Source organism: Panthera tigris, chromosome E3 (assembly GCF_018350195.1).
Source record: "Panthera tigris isolate Pti1 chromosome E3, P.tigris_Pti1_mat1.1, whole genome shotgun sequence".
NCBI lineage: Eukaryota > Metazoa > Chordata > Mammalia > Carnivora > Felidae > Panthera > Panthera tigris.
Window position 1 is genome coordinate 7,238,722 of NC_056675.1, and position 22,904 is coordinate 7,261,625.

Sequence of the window (22,904 nt, forward strand, 5' to 3'; positions counted from 1 at the left end):
CAAGTTATATGCGTTACTAGTGCATTGTTCTGTCCTGCCTCCAGGCCTTTTCCCTGGCTGTTCCCTCTGTCTGTTGCACCTCCCTTCCCCTCCAGGGCCTGCAAACACTTCTGGAAAGTCTCCTTTCCCTAGCACTTATCATGTTTTCCTGGAATTGGTTATTTAAATTATGGCTCTTAGACTGCAAGTCAGTGGAGAGTAAGTTCTGTTGCAATCGCAGAGCTGACCATGGGCACCATAAATACTGGATGTAGTGAAAGCTGGGATCAAATGGGAGGCAGGGCTACAAGGGGAGCCAGGAGGGCCCTCGTTGCGCAGGATATCACAAGGTCTCGTTTTTGTAAGGATTTGATTCCGGACACTTACAGGGATCCTCCAGTGAAGGCATAAAAGTGAGGGAAACGGGAAGCCTCCCCCTAATTCCTTCAAGCATTTCACACATTTGGTACCTGCAGGAGGGCTTCGCCTGTTTTGTTTTCTTCGGATGCATCCATCGGTAACTTCCCCGACTTTTCTCTCCCATCAGCTTGTGCAGGTTTTGTCTTTACGGTAACTCTCTGACGGGCTGCAATGGCTTCTTCAGATTTTAGTAATTTAAAGGGGGGCATTTTTACATGAAACAAACACAAAACTTGGTTTTTGAAACATAAACTTGGTTTATTTGGGAATTTAAAATAAAGGTGATTTTTTTTTTTTTTCTATTGATGAATCCTTCGAAAGTCTTGCTTTTTGCAGAGGGTCGGCTTGGGACCCCGGTCGCTGGGGCAAGGTGCGCTCTCCCCTGCCCTCGGCAGCTCGTGGGAGACCCCGGCCGCCCCCGCCGCCTGCTCGCGGTCAGCGGCACCCGAGCACGCGCTCATAGGCCGAGGTACGCGGCTCTTCGCCTGGCCCAGCCAACAGGGGGCGCGGCGGCGGGCCGGAAAGCCAGGGCCGGTATGGGCGAGGGCGCCAAACCACCGAGAGGAGAACACCTCCCATGTTCCTAGAGAGAACAAGTGGGCGCGGAGGGGCCTCGGGGGATAGCGTGGGCGGTGAAAAGCCCCGACCCGGAAGCGAAACAGAGAGAACTTCCGTTCTTTGTTCTGTCCCGGTGTGTGGATCTGTGACAGGGTCCGACACGGCCTGGCCCGTGTCCGGCTCCCCAGATCTCCCGTCCTTGCCCCCAGGGTGAGTCCGGCCGCCCCCGGGGCTCGCGGTGAGACGGAGACTGTGGTCGCCGGGGAAGGGGGTGGTGTCCGCGCCGCTGCGGCCCGCGGGGCCCCCAGGCCCGCCCGGAGCAGGGCGCCGGCACGCGCCGCTCCGTCCCCCGCAGCCGGTCCTGGACTCCGCTTCCCCCGGGGCTTCCTTCCTCCAAACGGGGCCCTGCCAGGACGGGAGGAAAGGGGCTCTGGTTCTGGTTTTGTGACTTTGCCCAGTTGGAGCACTTAAAAGTTCCAGTATGGCTGTAAACGGGTCCCTCTCTTTAGAACAGCTGATGACAGCGCCCCTAACTTGGTAACTCTCCCAGACGCTTTTATTTATTGTTGACGCGGTTGTTCGCGCCAGCGGCAGGGGAAGTCTATTTTTACTTAGACGGGTCTGAGGATCTGAGGAGTTCAACGAAGTATTCGCAGTTAGCACTTGGTCTGGAATGGGGCGAAGGAGCGGAGTGTGCAAACTCAGATCCCGGGAATAATCCTACGGGCGTTCAATAAATCGAGTCTCTTACGGGGAATGGTACAGCTGTGTGTGGCTCCCATTTTCAGTTGTGTTAGATCCCTGATTTGATCGGCTTTTGAAGTGGGATTGAACGCAGAAGGATGTTTACGTTCTGAATGGCATTTGTAGACTCCAGGGGAGGATAAGCAGGATGATGAACCTGAAATCTATGGAATGAGAGGAGCTAAAGGTATTTATCCCCAAGAAGAGAAGTTTGTAGAGAGTGGGCATCAGTGTGGTTTACAAGTGTTTGATCAACAGTTGCCTGGAAAGAAAAGATTCTATTCTTGAAGCTCCATAGGGTACTAGGCCTCTGTGAGGTGAAGGTCCACAGGGATAGATTTTCAGCTCTAGCCGAAGACCTCTGATGGCTGAGCTGTGCAGCCATGAAACAGACTCCCTGCTGAATTTGAGAGTTTCTTGCACGTTAGCTGTCAGAATATTGGGAACTTGAGAAGGTCTTTTCTTTCTTTTCTTTATTTCCTTTCTTTCGTGGGGTTTGAACTCACGACCCTGAGATCAAGAGTTGCATGCTTTACTGACTGAGCCAGCCAGGCAGCCATTTCTTACACTGGGTAGAAGGTTGACCTGGAGAAATTTCAGTTGCCTTTCACCTCTCTAGGAGTTCAACCCAAGTACCAGTTGTAGTCTTAATTATATTGATTAGTATATGTTCTCTCTCTGTCTTTTTTTTTTTCTTCTTTGTCTGAGTAGAAATGAAGTTTATGAATATTTAAAAAAAATTTTTTTCCTTAATCACACAGCAGCATTGGCATCAACTAAAGTTAGAATTCCCAGGAACTTGAACAGAGGCTTCCAAATTCCTGGTAATTGCCACTCTAGCAACTAACTCCAAAGAAGGAAGGAAAGATTCCAGGAGGTAAAGCTTTTCATGACTCGTTCTCACTGCCAGGTCATCTTTCTCGGTCCCCAGGAGCAGCTTCAGGGAGAGGTGTTGGCAGCAGAGCAAGGAAGGGCCCTGCCTGGACCTGACGCTGTGGGGGCACAATGGAGATTTTTCTTCCCACGAGAAACACTGTGTACTGATCCAGACACTGGGGACTTGTTCTCAACAATATGCCTTTGAGTTCCAGCTTTGGTTAACCCAGCTGTGAGGAGGGAGGCTTACTTTTTTTCCTCTGGAGTCAGAGCCTCTGATTTTCCTTTAAAGAGAGTTTGGACTTAGAGCTGATTAGTTGGAGGGGTCTGCTTATAAACAGTCCTGGAAATTGTAAAGTTGGTTGATAGGAACAAAAGATGGCTGGCTCTGAGACAGAGTTGAAGGGACCCAGCGAGGAGAGCTCTGATGGCAGTAGGGTGTGTCACCTTGATTGCCCTTGGGCCTGGCCCGTGCCTCATTCAGTGCCTTTCTCTGTGTAAAGAGAGGTGGTGGGCATTCTGTACCTCCTTGGTGCCCAAAGACAAGAGTTCTGTGAGCTCTGAGTGACTCTCTGGGCCCCGCCCCTTTTTATGCCTTCTGTGAATGCAGCGGTCTATAGTGAGGAAGCAGATACCGCTTACGTTCCTGTGCTTTTACTCCTTTCGGTAGGGCCTTGCAGTGTAGTACACTCAACAGTTGTTTGTTATACGAACAAATATGTAAAGAGGGAGGTAGATGAAATCCAGGTGTTTTTTTTTTTTTCTATTCTCTTGCCTAAGTGCAAGGAAGCTCTGGTAGCTGCTGCGCCTTTCCTGGGTCTGTTGGTTCTTGTCACAGCATTCAAGAGGGCAGTAGAAACTTCCACTTGAGATCCAAACCTCGGTCTAGATACTGATGTTTCATTTTATTCACTCGAGCCACAAAGAACAGATCTCTTTTGCTGGTCATAGCAACTGAGCAGTGGGACATCAGCAGGGAGTATAAGTAAGCTTATGTTTCTTAACAAAGTATTGGTCCCTGTGTCAGGGATTTAGATTCTTCTCCAAGGAGATATATTAGGAGAAAGGGGAGATAGAAAGAAGGCTGGCTGCTGCCTTCTCGGTGATGGGGACCAGGCCTGCAGATCTGGTGTATACATACACCTGCTCTCTGTGATGACACTGCACGAGGACCACAGAAGGAGCCCCTGTCCCTCAGTGGCATCCTGCCTTTGGCTGAGACTGGAAGCAGACGACCATCTTAGGAGAGGAAGGATTTATCTTATTTAATTAATCTGAGCTGTTTGCCCTAGTTCTGGGCATCAGGTGTTCTTTCCCCAGGGGTTTTTTAAATGGGAGCCAGAAAACTCATGAAAAGTTTTTCCAATCTCTGCTATTTAGGTGCTGTTTCGTGGCCCCTTATCCTCAAAATTTGGTACAATAGCTAGAAGCCTAATAAAGTAAAATTTTTTTTTCCTAGTTCTACTGTCTGTGAGGGTTTTTTTTTAAAAATCTGCAAAGGGGTGCCTGGGTGGTTCAGTCAGTTAAGCATCCGATTTCTGCTCAGGTCATGATCTCATGGCTCCTAAGTTCGAGCCCTGCATCAGGCTCCGTGCTAACAGCTCAGAACCTGCTTTGGATTCTGTGTCTCCCTCTCTCTGCCCCTCCCCTGCTCGTGCTCCCTCTCCCTCTCCCTCCCCCTCCCCCTCCCCCTCCCCCTCCCCCTCCCTCTCCTCTCTCCCTCCCCCTCTCTCCCCCTCTCCCCTCCTCCCTCCCTCTCCCTCTCCCTCCCTCTCTCTCGCTCTCTCTCTCCCCCTCTCCCCTCCTCTCTCCCTCTCTCTCTCCCTCCCTCTCTCCCTCTCTCTCTCCCTCCCTCTCTCCCTCTCTCTCTCCCTCCCTCTCTCCCTCTCTCTCTCTCCCCCTCCCTCTCTCCCTCCCTCCCTCTCTCTCTCCCCCCTCCCTCCCCCTCCCTCTCCCTCCCTCTCACTCTCTTCCCCTCTCCCCTCCTCCCTCCCTCTCCCTCCCTCCCTCTCTCCCTCTCTCTCCCCCTCTCCCCTCCTCCCTCCCTCCCTCCCTCCCTCTCTCTTGATAGATAGAAAGAAAGAAAGAAAGAAAGAAAAAGAATCTGTAAATGTTTAGCTTTACGCACTATCCTAAACATCCTTAAAAGTTGATACAACACATACACGTTTTGTAAATATATGTGTGCACACTTTTTCATTTTCTTCTGTTTTTTATTTCAGTCGTTGCTTAGTGTTTCATTCTGTTAGTGTCATTATTTGACACCAGTATTCCACATCTTTTGTCATTACAAATATCACTCAGTACATTGTGGGAGCCAGAGGTGGGATGTTGTCTAGGAATGGGGCCCTTTCTGTGGTGCCCGTGCAGGTTCATCACAGGGAGCAGGTGTATGTATTTACCAGGATCTGGAAGGCTGGTCCCAGTTTCTGTGTTTTTCTCTTGCTAGTCTTCCGGACTACCTGAAATACTAGCTCCCAGGAGGTTTTTTTTTGTTGTTCATCTGTTTTGTTTTTTTTTTTTAACCATTGCACCTTGAACTTTGCTTCTGCAGTGCTTCCACATTCTCATTCAAAACCTTCTTCCTGCTGAGTCTGCAGATAGTAGACCAGAGACCCAGAGCTTCTGGCCCTACCGATGGAAACTCAGGCTGATTGCGTATCTCAGGAACCTCAGCCCCTGCTTGAGAGTGGTAAGCAACAGGGATTCATTTATTCTTGCATTCAGACATTCCCCATTGCATTCTCTTATTCACCAGGCGCTGGGCCAGCTACTGGAATCCACATGTAGCGGAGACACAGTCCTTCCCTTTCGGTAGCTAATCATTTAGGTCAGTAGCTAATAGTCTGGAGGGAAAGCTGACTAAAGACGATAATGATGTACAACTTACCAGGTTTTATAGCTCGGGCATTTTTGAAGTGCTGTTGGTACCTCATGCGGAATTAAGAAAACCGTTATAATCACAGACTTCCAGGTGCTTGGTAGCTGCCAACTTCGTAGTCCTCGTTTGTGTACTTTAGGAGCTTGCACTTGAGGGGGCTCTTGGCTTTGTAGGTCACAGGCAAAAGGATAAAATGAGTAGAAGCCATTAAAGTATTTGTATTTTGCTTCCATCTACTGTGCCACTGACTTAGAGCCAATTACAGTCCTAAAGGGTATGCTTATCAGGAAGAAGCACGTAAGGAACTCTGTAGGTTATTGTACACAATCCAGTGTCTCTAGGGGTTTAGAGTCTCTAAGGGGCAAATATGTTAACTTAAGGATTAAAGAAGAGGCACCTGGCTAGCTCGGTCAGTTAAGCATCCGACTCTTAATCTCAGCTCAGGTCTTGATTTCAGGGTCGTGCAAGCTCCGTATTGGGCTCTGCACTGAGCGTGAAGCCTACTTATAAAAAAAAAAAATAGAATTACAGAAGAAGATACGTGATCAAGCACAGAAACAGGAAACATGTAGTATTTAGATTTGATCTTGGGGATGAAGAGAAAGAATAATGGTCATTATCTGTTCAGTCAGGCTACTGGTTTCCTCTGGTCTAAGAGACCTTCATGCATGAGTTTGAGTTGAGAAATGCAGAGAGGGGTGGAAGGGACGTGAGCAGGAATGTCTACGTTTCTATCCAAGCTTGGGAGAAAGGACAAGAAGGTGCTGATCACTAATGGGAGGACTGGGCCTGCTTCCCTGAGAAGCAGCGACTGGACAGAAAGGAAGGGACCTGGGGCAGATGGAGAGCAGCATCAACAGGGCTTTGGACATCCCTCCTCTGGAGGAGGGATGCACACTGAATGTGCCTGTGTAAGCACCTTTCACAGCCACTGGGGAATGAAACTTAGATGTGTAAGAGGGAGTGGGCCCTAGATTGTTCCAGGACCCCGTGAGTTTACTGTGGGTTCGGAGGCCAGAGAGCAGATGACTTCACTCACGGACCCTTTTATTGTCTTTCAGCTCTTCCTTCCTCAAAAGTTCCTGCGTATTCTGACAAGGACAGCCTGGGGGATGAGATGTTGGCAGCTGCACTGCTAAAGGCCAAGTCCCAGGTGAGCTGTGGTTTCCTTTATCCTTCTTTTTTTCCTTACCATTTTGTGGAAACGTTTGTGCGGTGACATCCATTTGGTGCCCGAAACTGTGATTTGCTGTATCAGGGACATGGTCCTTTCCTGCTGAATAACGGACTCCTCTCTTCCTGCACCATAACCTCCTCCCCCCCACCTCGTAGATATGCATCATTCGGCCTCATCCCGTTACTTACTTACTTACTTACTTAATTTATTTATTTGGTGCTGCCAGTCCCATCCCTCACCCTGAAATTGCATGCAAGACCGTGTTGTTTCAGGAGCTGGTGACATTTGAGGATGTAGCTGTGTACTTCATCCGAAAGGAGTGGAAGCGTTTGGAGCCTGCTCAGAGGGACCTCTATAGGGATGTGATGCTGGAGAATTATGGAAATGTGTTCTCGCTGGGTAAGGAGTTTGCTTTCTCAGTAAAAGTCCCGTGGCATTTTTCTGTTTCCTTGTTTGGTAGTAATAGTCGAATCACAAAATGATCAGCTAAGGATTGACTTAATCTTAGAAAGTTCTAACAACAATCATGATAGTAACTCCTGTTTGTGTAGTAAGTTGGAGTTTGTAAAGAGGTTTTGTATACATTCTCTCTACCTCTCAGTAACACAGTGATGGAGGCCGCTGGTAGTCTCCTCATGTTACAGGCGAGGAAAGAGAAGTCAGAGGTCTTCAGTGCTTTACATGTGCTTTATGTGTAGCTGGCAAGTAGCAGGACTTGAACCTAGTCTTTCGGCTCTAAATCTGGTGCTTTTCTCCCTGTGATTCTTAATGTATATTTGAGAGCCTTTTCCAAAAGATTAGCCTGTTGGGATCCCTAAACGTGGAGGCCCTGCTCTGTGCCCAAGGGCACATCTGGAACTCTCCTTCTCTTCTCTGTTGTACTACCTTTGGGGATCTGTTGCTTTGTTCAGGGCCAAGTGCAGCAGCTCTGGTAGAGATCTCTGCTTGTTTCGGGGAGCAGCTGGCTTCTTTAACCTTTAGTCTGTGGACTGAATTCCTTGTCTGTCATTCGCTTCCAGTGAGAACATTCTCTGGGCGGTGCCAGGGGGTCTCCCTGACTCCCGCTGGAGACCCCTGTACATTTCCTTTCAGGCCCCTGCAAGCCCTGGGTCTGGAATTGAGCTCTGGGACTGCTTGACATGACCTTATCCCATGTCTTCCCCCACGGCGGATTTCCATTTCTGGATTTTGACACAATCTTTGGGCTGCATTGAGAGGAAGAGTCGAGAGTCCTGGGTTTGAAGGGAGCTGAGAACAAGGAGGTCCTGAGAGGTGCCTATTCAGATGAGGGAGAAACAGCTGTTTCTGTCGCTGACGTTCATTGTCCTATCTTTACTTTTTAAAACATTGACAGAGTAAAAATGCTGACTATCTAAATCCTTCTCATTCATCCTCTGTCCCTGAAACTCCCTTTGAAAACCCCAAAGTAGTGAAAACTGAGAAGTCAAATGAGTCAAATCCTTACATCCTAGCACAGCCTCCTAGGCCTAGGGCCCAGAGATGGACTGAACTCTATCTTTTGCCTGTTCCCATGGGTTTGGCATGTGTGGCCTCCCCCTTGTCGCTTCTTCCTGCTCTGCTGCTGTTTCCCATCAGCCTTCTGTGCTTGCTTGCTTGTATTTGTTCTCCCCTATTTTCTGAAAGCCACCATCTCCCCACTTGTATTTGCAGTCTCTGACCTCTGTGGGGACTTTGTCACTTCATTGAACAGCATGTCCTTTCTCTTCTGTTTTTGGTTCCCTGCCTCTGCCTGGTCTGTCTTCCTCTCCTCCCATCTCCAGCCTTCTCCTTACTTCTAACTCTTTTTGCTTTGATTTTGCTTCCTGCCTTTCTCCTTCACTGTTTCCTCAAGGCAATTATCTTAGCATGCCTCGGCTGCCCCCAGCCTGGGCAGGTCTGCACGCAGGTAAGAGGCATGTGCTTTTAGCCCTATGAACATTCTTCTCGTAATTATCCTGCCCTCTGGTTTTGATTCTTTCTTCCACAAGGGACAAGTGATGTTTGTATTTTGTATTGTGCCAGATGGTGAGACCAGAACTGAGCACGATCAAGAAATTTCTGAAGATACAGGATCACGTGGGGTGCTGTTGGGAAGATTCCAAAAGGATATTTCTCAGGGTCTTAAGTTTGAAGAAGCCTATGAACAAAAAGTCAGTCTAAAGAGGCAAATGGGGAACTCCTCTGGAGAAAGATTGAATAGGAAGATAGAAGATTTTGGTCAAGTGACAGTTGAGGAAAAGCTAAGCCCTGCAGGAGAGAGAAGTGAGAAGTATAATGATTTTGGGAACAGCTTCACTGTGAGTCCTAACCTCATTTCGCATCAGAGACTTCCTATGGGAGACAGACCCCATAAGTGTGATGAATGTAGCAAGAGCTTTAATAGAACTTCAGACCTTATTCAACATCAGAGAATCCACACGGGGGAGAAACCCTACGAATGTAGTGAGTGTGGGAAGGCCTTCAGCCAGAGCTCACACCTTATTCAGCATCAGAGGATCCACACCGGAGAGAAACCTTACGAATGTAATGATTGTGGGAAGACCTTTAGTTGTAGCTCTGCCCTCATTCTGCATCGGAGGATCCATACCGGGGAGAAGCCCTATGAATGTAACGAATGTGGGAAAACCTTTAGCTGGAGCTCTACCCTCACTCATCATCAGAGAATCCACACTGGAGAGAAACCGTATGCTTGTAATGAATGCGGGAAGGCTTTTAGTAGGAGCTCCACCCTCATCCATCACCAGAGAATCCACACTGGAGAGAAGCCCTATGAATGTAACGAGTGTGGGAAGGCCTTCAGCCAGAGCTCACACCTCTATCAGCACCAGAGAATCCACACTGGAGAGAAGCCCTATGAATGTATGGAATGTGGAGGAAAGTTTACCTATAGTTCAGGCCTTATTCAGCATCAAAGAATCCACACAGGGGAGAATCCCTATGAATGTAGTGAGTGTGGGAAAGCCTTTAGGTATAGCTCAGCCCTTGTTCGCCATCAGAGAATTCACACTGGAGAGAAGCCTTTGAATGTGATGGGAATGAGCAAAAGTTCTCTCAGAGTTACTGCTGAATTAAATATCCAAGAGTCTACATGAAAGACAGCCACACACCTGTTTTCCTCACTTCCTCTGAGTCTAAAGAGCTCCTGCCTTACTATATGAGTATGAATAACTTAGAATGTATCCCTTCCGACTCAACCCTTTCACTTTAGAGAATGGGGCAAATTGGGCAAATCATCCTGGCACAGTGATGAAGCTACCTAGTCTGTTTCCCCAAGAATGACACCAGGTGGCGAGCGGCAGGTTAAGTGCTGTGAATAAGAGGGAGGCTCTGGGACTTATCACCTTCCATTCTGGAAGGGAGTTTGCACTAGACCATTTCTTTCACACCAGAGGAGCCTTTCTTTCCAAGGTGGGGAATGGAAGCACAGTAGGAATAAAATTCCAAGGATTCCTGTAGTCGGAGTCAGTATAGTCAGCACAGAAGGCAGTGGAAAGAATGTTCTGAGTCCTATTTGATAAGAAGGGGAAATGGAGGCTGTATTTCAAAGCCACTGTTCCTAATCCAGCTTTAAGTTTTGATAAGGAATGTGCTATTTTTTTGTTGTCTCATGACTTCATTAATTATGGAAAAACTTGGTGCTGAGGGATGTGTTATTTTATTGGGGGGGGGGAACCCCAAGAGGTTTTCTGTGATAACTATTTTGCAGGGCTCTTGGAGTAGCAAGCCCAGGTTTCCAAGAGCAGCAAGGCAGGCAGTTTTGTTGGAGAACTCCTTGTACTTCCCTCCTGTGATAGATATGGCTGCGAAATCCATCCGAATACCAGTAAGTCTAACGGAGAGGAGCAGAAGCGTTTGGCATTGGCCTGGTTTCCCTCCTGCTCTCTCCCTGTTCTCTCCCCACTCCTGTGTTGGAAAGTGATTTAATCCAAACCCCCAGTTACTAGGAATGCTTTTATGGAGCTCACTCAGCCAGCTTGCCCTGCCCTCTGTCCCCTGTGACCTATGACACCTGGCCCCAGCAGCCGGATCCCTCCTGACCCCACTTCTGACTTCAGCAGCCAAGTATGAATGCAAAGAAAAAGCAAAGCCCAGAGAAGGGAGTCTCTGGCCTGACTGGGCCGCGTTGCTGGGTTAGGATGGAGCTCCCGAGTTTCCCAGCTGAAGGGATGATCTTTGGTTCTGTCTTCCCAATCCTGCTCATCCTGTAGCATAAATGAAGTGCACTATTAAACAGAATAGTTTCTTAGAAGGAGAGATTGAGTGTGTTTTTGTGCAGGAGCACAAATTTATTTCAGTTAAAATAGGAAACAGTGACTAGAACTGGAATCTTTAAAGATGAATCTTTAAAATTTTTTACAGACAACTATTTTTCTTTCAGTCACAAACACATGACCTCTTTCTCTCAAGACTCCAGGTACTGCCACAGACTCCCATTTACACAGCTGCTCCCATCTCATACCCACACGTCGGATTTTGTGTGCCGTGTGCTCTTGACTTAAGACCAGCAACCAAAACTAGAAAGGTGTTACCGGGTGTGGGGCCCCTGACAAGTGTGTACATTGTTGGGTAGCAATGGGCATATGTAGACTTCTTGTTTGGGCGCTTGGTGGGAGGGTGTTCCGGTCACGAGAAGGAAGGTTGAGATGAAAGTCTTATGCAAAAGATGAGGACGTGTCTGGAACTGGCCTCTAAAAAACTTGGGAGCATATATTGTGAACACCTGATATGTTTTTAATTTCTTAAAGCTATAATGAAACTCATTCTTTCGGCTCTTCTTTGACAGTCACCACGTACTTGCAGGTTGATTTTGTTCCTCAAAGTGTAGACCATGAACTATCCATATTAGAATCATTAGGCTGCTTATTAGTAATGTAGGTTTCCAAGCCCCCCAAGTCAGACCTATAAAATAATTTCTGAGGATGGAGCCTAAACATATACACACTGAAGAGGATGAACCAGTAATGGAAAAGAGAAAATTTCTGGGAAGAGATAAAGTTGAGCAAGATCTTGTAAAACATTGTATGTTTTAGAGAAGAGGTTCCAGGCAGGACGGTTTGGGGTGGGCCGAGCATGTTCACTTACGTGGAGAGTCCTGTTGCAGAGCTCTGGAAAAGACCCCCTGAACGGGCAGAGCTGCTAGGTGATGAATGGTCCCTGCACATGATCGACCACTGCTCTGCCCACACGCTGAACTCCCCCGCCACGCAAAGACCTCATGATTCCCTCCTTCAGGGCATCTCAGACCTGGGACTGATCTGGACCACTGCGTGAAATTGGGTTTATTTTTTAAATATCTTTTTAAAAATTATTATTTTTTTAATGTTTGAGAGCAGGAGCAGGGAAAGTGGGAGACAATTTGAAACATGCTCCATGCTGTCAGCACAAAGCCCAGTGTGGGGCCTGAACCCACAAACCGTGAAATCATGACCTGAATCAAAGTCAGATGCTCAACTGACTGAGCCACTCAGGTGTCCATATTTTTTAAGTATCTTTTTTTTTTTTTTAATGTTCATTTTTGAGAGAGAGAGACAGAACGTGAACAGGGAAGGGGCACGGAGAGAGGGAGACAATCTGAAGCAGGCTCCAGGCTCTGAGCTGTCAGCAGAGCCTGATGTGGGGCTGGAACTCACGAACCGTGAGACCATAACCTGAGCTGAAGTCGGATGCTTAAAACCAACTGAGCCACCCAGACGCCCCTTTTTAAATATCTTTGAAGTTGCCATAACATTTTATTCATCTGATTCTCCTGATTATCCCTATTTCCCATAATGATTCCTCTTTTCTCACTCCCTGAGTACTCAAAGGAATGTTTGGTCATCATGCCATTTTGTCTCTTCTACACCATTACCCTTGGAACCCACTTACTCCTGTGGTCTCAACTATTCCCTCTATGTGAATAAGTTTTAAGTTTGCACCTGTGATTCTAGTCCCTCCCAAGTTCCAGTCTTGGGTCTCCAGCAGACTGCAGGGCATTTATATTTGGACCTCTAATAGTTTCACGTTACAAGTTTCAAACCAGATACATCTTTCCCATAAACTGCCCCCTCTTAAGATTTCTGTAAACTCGGGGTTAGATCAGAGTTTTCTTTGGTTCTTCTCTTCCTACATCTGAATAGTATCAAGTCCTGGGCAGGTTCAGTAAGCATGGACTGGGGAAGGCTTCAGAATTGAGGTCGTGGGACAGGTGGGATTTCCAAGTGATGGTAGTAATAGTAGCTGGCATATGGCATATACTCCGCCTGGCCCTTTTCCAGTGGTTTTCAGATGATTAAGCCAGGTCATCGTCACAGCCTGTGTGTGAAGCAGATGTTCATAGTAACCCCATTGTACAGATGAGGAAACCAGTGAACTTGCCAGGGGAGGTAGGACAAGGAGACCCAAGAGTGGAAGACCCTGGGTTGCTCTACTTAGTGGGAAGCTGGACCACGTGTCCCGGACGGCTGTGTGGTGAGTGGGGAGGCGTGTGAAGAGGAAGCCTCCCTCACCCAAGTGATGGCCTTGTCTTGTCCCTTACGGTTCTACATCTCGGTCATAGTCGTCTTTGTTTCCATTGCTGCTAAGCTCAGGGTTCAGGTCCTTATTACTCCTCCCCTGGAGTATATAGTCTCCTAAAGGGATTATTATCTTTATTTGCTTTCAGTTTCCCTAAAACTACACCTATCTTGTCACTCCTTTATCAAAAAGTTTCAGTATCTTCTCCCTTCTTAGAGAACAAAATGTGAAATCCTTAGCCACATAGTCCAGGCTTTCCTTGAGCTGGTCTCTGCATATCTTCTCTTCACACATCTAAAAACCAGATTTGTGAAAAAGTGCTGGTCAGTAGTTAGGGCAATAAAAATATTTTTTATTATTCAGTACTCTTGCAATAGGGGAACAGAGGCCTCTCTATAGAACTGGGCTAATGTCTGAATACTGCTGGTCAGGTGGGAATTCATAACCAACCAAAGGATGGTGGGGGAGGGGGGTAGTCAGTGAATAGAAAATTCCTAAGAGAAAAAAATATACATAAGGGGGAGCAAGAGGGGTTTTGGATAAACTGACCCCTAACTGGATTCTTGCTGAAGATGGGTCCAGGTGAGTAGGTCCCCCACCCTGGGGTGACGGTGGAGGATGAGGGACTCATCCTGACTTCACAGGGTTCTTGCTAGAACTAGATTTTACAAGGAAATGCGCAGATGGGCCCAGGAGAAGGTTCAGGACCCTGAGTTTGCTTTGGTGAAGCAAAGAATTTTTGTCACATCAAATAGTGGTAATATAACAGGGCCCCCTCCACACCTTACATTTATGCCCATGGGTTTGCTCACACAGTGTTCCCTCTGTCCTGCTCTGGCTCCTCACAATTAATAAAAATCAGTCCAAGAGGGCCTTAGAAACCATCTTCAGGAGGGCCTGGGTGGCTTAGTCAGTTAAGTGGCCGACTGTTGATTCCGGCTCTGGTCATGATCTTGTGGTTGGTGGGATGGAGACCCACACAGGGCTCTGCACTGACAGTACGGAGCTTGGGACTCTCCCTTTCCCTCTGCCTTTTCCCTGCTCACTCTGTCTGACTCTCAAAATAAATAAACTTTAAAAAGAAACCATTTTCAACCTCCTGCCTTAGTGCCTGACTGATGACCATCCATTCTCTACTGTCTTCAGGATGAGGACTCACTGTAATACCCAGCAAAAGCAGGCAAGTTCTCCTGTTGAGCATTCTACTTGCTGGAAGTTAATTTGAGCTGAATTCTGCCTCCTTGTACGTTTCTGCCTTCCATGGTTAGCTTCTGGTTTTGCCTCTCATCTGTGAAATGAGAGGGATGGGCAAGATTTCCAAGGACATTATCTGTCATAGCAAAAGCATTTTCATTCCTAATGCCTCTCACCCATCCCAAGTCATATCTGTTCTTGAGATCCAACTCAAATAGTTCCGAGAAAGGATATTACGTGGTAAGTTTCCAAGTAAGGGAAAACCCTGGTTTTACCTGAACATGCCGGCTGACAGAAGTATGAATCACAAAGCAGCCGTGGAGAAGAAAAATGTTCTGTACTTCAGAAAAAAAAAATAGAGCCCAATCAGCTGCATTATTTTAAATATGCCAGTAATGAAAAACTGAAGATTTTCAAATGAATAAAAAATTATACGGACTAGGGGCAGTGTTAGAGCCAGCTCAGTAGTTAGAGCATGTGACTCTTGATCTCAGGTCATAGGTTCAACCCCACCTTGGGTGTAGCGCTTACTTAAGAAAACTACGTGGACGATTTTTTTACATACAAAGATAAATCTGGTCACCAGAGTGGTTTCTCTCCACAAGCAAATTTTTCTTTGTGTATTTCCTACTTTGGTTGCCGCCATCATCCACTTCCCAGTCAGCTAAGCCAGAAACCTGGGAATTGTTCTGGATGCAGTGTTTCTCTGCAACTCCTCACCCCTACAGTTGTCAGGCAATATCTAGCCCATCCTGTGTTGCTCACCCTTGACTCCTGTGTTGGCCTGGGCTGTCCTTAACTCGTTCTGGGACTCTGGCCCTAGCATTACAGAAGTGTCTTTGCTTCCAAAGCCTTGCTCTCCGGTCCATTCTTGGCACCTCTACATGAGCTCTCTAAAATGCTAAAATGTGTATGATGCCCCCTCTGAGCCTTTCAGTGGCCCCTTCTCATTCCTTAGGTCGACGTCCAAACTCTATTGAGGGGCAGGACTTTTCATTTCCTAGCCCTGCCTACTTCCCCACCCTGCCTCGTAGCACACCTCTTACTCTAACTCCCAACCCCCACATACCGTACACTGGAGCCATGCAAAACCACAGTTAACAGGAGCACACATGCTGTTTCATGCCTCCGTGCCTTTGCACATGCTGTTCCTTCCTCCTGAACGCCCTCCCCTCCTTGTCCACCTAACAAACTCTTGTTCATCTTTGAAAGCCTCCTCGTAAGCTTACCTTTTCTGTGGAGCTTTTCCAGAAATTATGCTTGTCCCCTTCTGCCCCCACCGAGTTCATTTCCTCTTAGCTGCCTCTGCATCATCTCGCGCTCACTTTCCTTATTGCACTTATTCCTCGTCTCTTATTATTTGTTCATATATCTGACTCCCTCACTGTGGTGAGTTTTTCCCTACCTTTTCACACTTTACCACAAATAAGCATTGCTTTCTTAACCAGAAAAAAATAAGTATGAAGAAAAAGAAAGTAGTAAGAAGGAACACCCACTGAGCACTTACGCTGCGTCAGGCATATTGTTCTAAACGCTTTCTATGTTGCCTAATCTAACCCTCATCACAATTCCATGAGGTAGGTACTATTATTGCCCCCATTTCTGTTCCCTTTCTTCAGGAAAGAAGGAAGGAAGGAGGAAGGGAGGGGAGCCCCTCAGGCACAGCGAGGTACAAAGGCGTCTGGAGCCCACAGCCGGGGCTTCATCTCCTTATCACTGCCCCCAGACCGCCGGAGGGAACCCCCAGCCCTCTTGCAAGGCCCCTCTCCTCCCACCAGTCCCTGGAGCTCGTCAGCAGCAGTTCTGTCGTTACTGAAGGGGACACGATGGTGAAAGAAGTGTGGTTCCCACACTGAACGGGACTCGGGTCGCCTGGGAGGCAGGAAGCCTGCATGGATAAAACAAAACAGAATCAGACGCCAGGAGAGGTACAGTGACCGTGTGCCTCATCTTTACTGACCTCTGACCTCCATGCCCGTGTGTGTGGTCTTTGCAGCAATCATAGACGCTGCTAGGCTATTACTACCCCTATTTTGCAGATGACAAAACCAAGGTCCAGAGCAGTTAAGTAATTTGCCTGATGCTACAGAGCTAATAAGTAGTGGAGCAGGGATTTGGACCCCAGCAGTCTGGCTCCAGAGCTTGGGCTCTTTTTTTTTTAATTTTTTTTTTTTTTAACGTTTATTTATTTTTGAGACAGAGAGAGACAGAGGATGAATGGGGGAGGGGCAGAGAGAGAGAGAGACACAGAATCGGAAGCAGGCTCCAGGCTCTGAGCCATCAACCCAGAGCCCAACGCGGGGCTCAAACTCACGGACCGTGAGATCGTGACCTGAGCTGAAGTCAGACACTTAACCGACTGAGCCACCCAGGCGCCCCGAGCTTGGGCTCTTAATTGCACTGCTGTACTATCTCTACAAATGAAATGGAGGCATTCAAAGAACGATGGATTGTGTTCTGCTTGGGGAGATGCGAGTCACAGAGCCGTCACAAAAGGCTTCATCAAGGAAATGGCATGAAAGCTAAATTAGGAACGTGGATAGGTGAAACAGAGAACCATTTCTCTTTCCCTCAAGACTCCATCATATTCCTCTAGAGTTCCTCTGCGTGGTGCAAGACTTAACACTGTGGGCAGGTAGGAATGGTTAGGACAGAACTATTTAGCCAGAAACAGGAAATACCACCGTCACCCCTCCTGCACTCCTGTCTGCTTCATCACAGGGCAGACACCGGGATGAAAAGTGCCAGTGAAAAGAAAAGTTTAGGTTGTCTCTTCTGTGGGAAGAAGCTGATGTACCATCAGAATCAAAACAGATAAATAGTAACAAATGACCCAAACCGAACCAAAACAAAACACTTCTCAAGCTGCTTACATCACCTGTCTTGAAAATATAATTTAAAAAAGTTTTGGGGCGCCTGGGTGGCTCAGTCGGTTAAGCGGCCGACTTCGGCTCAGGTCATGATCTCACGGTCCGTGAGTTCAAGCCCCGCGTCGGGCTCTGTGCTGACAGCTCGGAGCCTGGAGCCTGTTTCAGATTCTGCGTCTCCCTCTCTCTGACCCTCCCCCGTTCATGCTATGTCTCTCTCTGTCTCAAAAATAAATAAACGTTAAAAAAATATATATATATATAATTTTAAAAAGTTTTTTAAATTTATTTTTGAGGTGGGGGGAGGGGCAGAGAGAGAGGGAGACCCAGAATTCAAAGCAGGCTCCAGGCTCTGAGGTGTCAGCACAGAGCCTGACGCAGGGCTTGAAACTCACCAACTGTGAGATCACGACCTGAGCCAAAGTTGGACTCTTAACTGACTAAGCTACCCCCACGTGCCCCTGAAAATATAATTTCTTAATAATACTTATCTGCTCTAATTACACCACAGAGAGACCTTACCACGGCAGCTGCACGTGATTCTTCATGTCTCATGCCTGTTCAGGAACTGTCCTGGTGTCCCGTCATGGATTTCCATCACCTACTCCATGACCTGGCATTCAAAGCCTTCCCATCCTTCCATTCTTCCCAGGACCCACACAGCATCTTCTCTCTCGAGCGTGCCACTTACTCTCCAGCATCCTGCCTTTGCTGGTGCTGTTCCCTCTGTTTGCAATGTCCTTCCTTCCTTCCCTGACTGCTAAAATCCTAGTATGTTAACATGGAGCGAAAGCATTCTCAGTGGGAGGAACAGCCACTGCACTGGCTCCTTGGAGAGGAATGTTCTTGTCCCATTCCAGGAACAGCAAGGGCATTGCAATCTAGGAAGGGTTGCATTCTAAAAGCCAGATCATCAGATGTGAAGGTTTTTTTTTTCATACAGAATCCTTAATCCCTAGTCCAGTTGAAATTCTGATAGAAAATTTCACTACCCTTAATTATAGTTACAAGGATAACTGTTGGTGTGGATCTTTTCACGTCAAGCCACATCTGACCCCCACGTGCAGCCTCTACTAAGAAGCGGCTCGTGTAGACACCCAGGGTGTTCCTTAGCATGAGTCCTCGCCTGCTCCACCAACTCTGGCCTTTTGGCAAAGGCTCTGCATGCCTTATGTTCCCGAGGTAACTGCTTGCTTGCTTGCTTGGGTTTCTTTGTGTGTGTGTTTTTAAAATAACAACTGTATTATCATTCATACACCATACAGATCACCCATGTGAAGTACACAATTCAGTGACTTTTAGTATTCAGAGCTGTGCAGCATTACCATAATCCATTTGAGAACATTTTCATCACCCCAAAAAGAGACCCCATACCCTTTGGCAGTCACCCCCATACCCCTCAGTCCCTCAGTCCCTGGCAACTTCCAGTCTGTGTGTCTCTCTGGATTTGCCTCTTTTGGACACATCACGTAAATGGAACTGTCATCACACAATATATGGCCTTTTGTGTCTGGCTTCTTTCGCTGAGCATGGTGATGTCAGGTTTCATTCATGTATGTTGCAGCGTGAATCTGTACTTCATCCTTTTTAATAGCTGAGCAGCCTTCCACTGTACGCATGGACCACAGTGTGTTTATTCTTTCCTCCACTGGTGGCCATTTGGGTTGTTTCCACTTTGGGGCTATTAGGAATAACATTGCTGTGAACATCGTGTGCACATTTTTGTGTGGACATATGTTTTTGTTTCTCTTGGGTATATACTTAGGATAGGAATTTCTGGGTCAAATGCTTTATTTAATCTTTTGAGGCAATGCCAGACTGTCTTCCCAAGTGGTTGCCCCACTTTGCATTCTCACCAGCTGTGTATAGGCTTCTGATTTCTCTATCCTCAACACACTTGTTACTATCCTTTTTATTATGGCTGTTCTACTGGGTGTGAAGCGGCCTCACTGTGGTTGTGATTTGCATTTCTCTGACAGCCAGTGATGGCAAGCATCTTTCCATGTCCTTGTGGTCCATGTTTAGATCTTTTTTGGAGAAATGTTCAGACCCTTTGTCCATCTTTTAATTTGTTGTCTTTTTATTATTGAGTTGTATGATATATTCTAGATGTGAAACTGATCATCTATGCCTGATTTATAAAAATTTTCTACCATTATGTAGGCTCTCCTTTTACTTTATTTTTAATGTTTATTTATTTTTAAGAGCAAGAGAGAGAGAGCACAAGTGGGTGAGGGGAAGAGAAAGAGAGGGAGACACAGAATCCAAAGTAGGCTCCAGGCTCCAGGCTCCAAGCTGTCAGCACAGAGCCTGATGCAGAGCTGGATGTGGGGCCTGAACCCACCAACCGTGAGGTCATGACCTAAGCTGAAGTTGGATGCTCACCCACTGAGCCACCCAGGCTCCCCTCTCCTTTCACTTTCTTGATGGTGGCCTTTGAAGCACAAACGTTTTTAATTTTGGTGATGTCTCATTTATCCATCTTTCTTTTGGTTCCTTATGCTTTTGGTGTCTGTACTAGTCAGGGCTCTCCAGAAAGACAGAAATAATAGGATATATAGAGAGAGACAGAAGAGGATATTTATGATGGAGATTGGCTCATGTGATCGTGGAGGCCCAGCTGTGCCATGATATTCTCCCCTAGGAGCTGGAGAACCAGGAAAGCTGGTGGCATAATTCAGTCTCAAAGGGCTGAGAACCCTGGTTGGCCTCCGGTGTAATCCCCAGAGTCTGAAGGCCTAAGAAACAAAGACAGCCCCAATGCTGGAGGGCAGAGGATGGGTGAGAAGGAGGGAGGAAGGGCGGGAGGGAGCGAGAATTTACCCATTCTCTGCATATTTTGCAGTCTCAAAAATAAAACGTTAAACAAATTTTTTAAAATTTGTTTAATGTTTTATTTATTTTTTGACAGAGACAGAGCATGAGCGGGGAGGCGGGGGGGGGGGGGGGTGGTGGTGGGCGGGAGAGAGGGAGACACAGAATCCGAAGCAGGCTCCAGGCTCTGAGCTGTCAGCACAGAGCCCGACGCGGGGCTCGAACTCACAGACTGTGAGATCATGACCTGAGCCGAAGTCGGACGCTCAACCAACTGAGCCACCCAGGCGCCCCTAAAAAATTTTTTTTTAAGTTAAACACATACATACAATATGACCCACAGTCCCAATCCTAGGGATCTACCATAGAGAAATGAGTTATATTCACACAAAAATTTGTACACTGATGTTATAACAGCCTTATTCATCAACTCCAAAACTGGACCCAAGTCAAATGTGGGAATAAAGAAGGAATCACTGAGTTACTACCAAGTCGCAGTACATCGCACAGTGGAATACTGTAAAATGGAATATAGTCAATTGGAATGAGCTATGGACACTCACCAACGGCTTGGATGAATCTAAAAAACATTATGCTGAGTGAAAGAAGTCAATCTCAAAAAGTTGCATGCTGCGTTACGCCATTTATATGACATTCTTGAAAAGACAAAACTGTAATGATAGAGAACAGGTCAGTGGTTGCCAGGGGTTAGGAGTGTAGGGAGGTTGTGTCCTAAAGGGCTAGCAAGAGGGAGTCTTTTTTTTCTTTTAAGTTGATTTCATTATTTATTTTGAGACAAAGAGTGTGAGTGGGGAGGGGCAGAGAGAGAGGAAGAGAAAGAGAATCCCAAGCAGGATCCCCACTGTCAGTGCAGAGCTGAGGCAGGGCTCCAACCCACAAACTATGAGATCATGACCTGAGCCAGTCAGATGCTAAAACTGACTGAGCCACCCGGGCACCCCAGGGAGTCTTTGATGGGACCTTTCCATAGGGGTTCCACGAATCTATATATGGGCTAAAATTCATAGAACTGGAAAAGAGGAGAAAAACTCACTTTGCACTTTCATTTTAAACCATTAGAAAATTAAAAATAACTACCTCACGGATTGTGGCGTAAACAAAATAATCTATGTCCAGTGCAGGGAAACGGGCACTTGATGTGCACCTGATGTTCGCAGGCAGGTTGATTCGGTGAGACAGGAAGCACGTTGTATGTGAAAGGCCGGGCAGGCAGTCTGGACACCACGAGAGAATCCGCAGGAAAGATGGTTTGGGAAGCCCTGGGAGGGGCTGATCGCAAGGGCAAGCGCGTCCCGCCTGTCCCGAGAGGGCCATCTGAGCCCTGCGCAGAGATGGTCAGTCTGGGAGGGCCCACAGCCCCCAGAAGGGAACATCCCTCCCCACACCCTCACCTACCCCAGGCCCTGTCTGCCCTAGGGTCCCTTCCCCCCCAACTCCGCCCCCGCCACTTTCGACTGCGCGGTGCTGCCGACTGTGGTGTGTGTGAAGCCGGGTTTCTGGGCGGAGGACACCCCACCCTCGACACTGCCCGGGAAGGATTATGCGATTGGGGGCGGGGCCTGCACTGCTCGGGTTCCTTACACACACCCCATCCCCACCCCCCACCGGAGGGTGATCTCCATGCAAAACCAAGTTTGGGAACCCTGACTTAAATCCTCTTTCAGCCACTGGGCAATCCACAAGGTGGGTGCTCTGATGCAAGTGGGAAAGAAACAATGTGCCCTTTCCTGGTCTGTAAATCCACTCCTTTCCCTGACACGTGCACGTAAGAACGTGCACCCCCTTTACAGACATTTCCAGACCCCCTGAATCCCAGTGGCCAGCAACTGGGAGCTCCCTCTCTAAACTGTCACCTCCTGGCCAGACAATCTGGTCTAAATGCTGGCACTGGGCCGGGTGAGGGGTCGTAGCCCCAGAGAAGAGAGGCCAGCCTAGGCTGGGAAGAGCAGGGTCCGGAACAGCAGGACTTCTGGGACCTCTAACCACCGAATTCACCAAAGCAGAAAGGATGGCTCTGCTGGCCAACTTGGAGTCCCCTCAGGGGAGATGAGCCTGCAGGGTGGAGAGAGGGGAATCTTCCATGGTGGAGAAGCCCAGGGGTGCACTGATCCCTGTTTGGAGAAGTTCTCCAGACCAGCTGTATAGGGGGAAGGAGGGCAGGTGGCCTGGGAGGGGGTTCCCCCGGGAGAATGGAGGTTTACAAGCAAGGCGATTCTGGGAGAAACATGAGGGTGCTCAGCTGTAACTGAGTCCCACAATATGATGGGCCTGACAATAGGCCACTGGGGTCTGAGTCTGTGTGGATAGAATGTGGGAGGTGAGAGCCCTTTTCTTTACCTGAGGGATGTGTGGGGAGAACACGCTTGCTTTGGCCACCATGCAGAGGACATGGAGGCTGGGAGACAGCAGAGGCGTGCAGGTGCTTGTGGAAAGTTGGGAAGGGCTCTGCCAGGGAGAGGAGACGGAGGCTGGACAGGGTCTGGGGCCAGGAGGGGAAGCTGCCAAGAGAGAGGTCTGGTCCTGTGTATGGAGGTAAAGGCATGAGCAGAGAGGAAGGTGCCAGTCACGGGGGCAGGAATGTTTGGAAAGGGGCTGGGTGTTACAGCAGAGGGTCAAGCATCACATGAAAGGTCGCACACACGTTATTCAATTAATGTTTATTAAGCAGCTTCCCAGGCACTGTGGCAAGCCTGCGGGTGCAGGAGGGAACAAGGCAGTCCCTGGAGCCTCTGTTCAAGTGGCAACAGAAATAATGGGAAATAAAGGGAGGGCAGGGGGTTAAGCAGCAGAAAGTAAGGTCAGAGAGGCAAGGAGATGGGATGCTTTCCTGTGTCCGCCTGCCCAGGCGACAGTCCCCAGACTTTCAATCAAACAGTAATGT

General features: G+C 47.8%; 1 protein-coding gene across 1 annotated transcript in view; it reads left to right on the forward strand.

The window, feature by feature from the left end:
• ZKSCAN1 (zinc finger with KRAB and SCAN domains 1) overlaps positions 1 to 11,395 on the forward strand; it is a 66,066-nt gene extending 54,671 nt beyond the window's left edge. Inside the window, exons 11-16 of the mRNA XM_042972412.1 lie at positions 736 to 995; positions 1,110 to 1,401; positions 5,185 to 5,269; positions 6,520 to 6,611; positions 6,908 to 7,034; positions 8,658 to 11,395. Of these exons, the coding sequence (XP_042828346.1) occupies positions 736 to 995; positions 1,110 to 1,401; positions 5,185 to 5,269; positions 6,520 to 6,611; positions 6,908 to 7,034; positions 8,658 to 9,727 (1,926 nt within the window). The 3' untranslated portion in view covers positions 9,728 to 11,395. The remainder of the gene's footprint in view (positions 1 to 735; positions 996 to 1,109; positions 1,402 to 5,184; positions 5,270 to 6,519; positions 6,612 to 6,907; positions 7,035 to 8,657) is intronic.
• Positions 11,396 to 22,904: the final 11,509 nt, after the last annotated feature.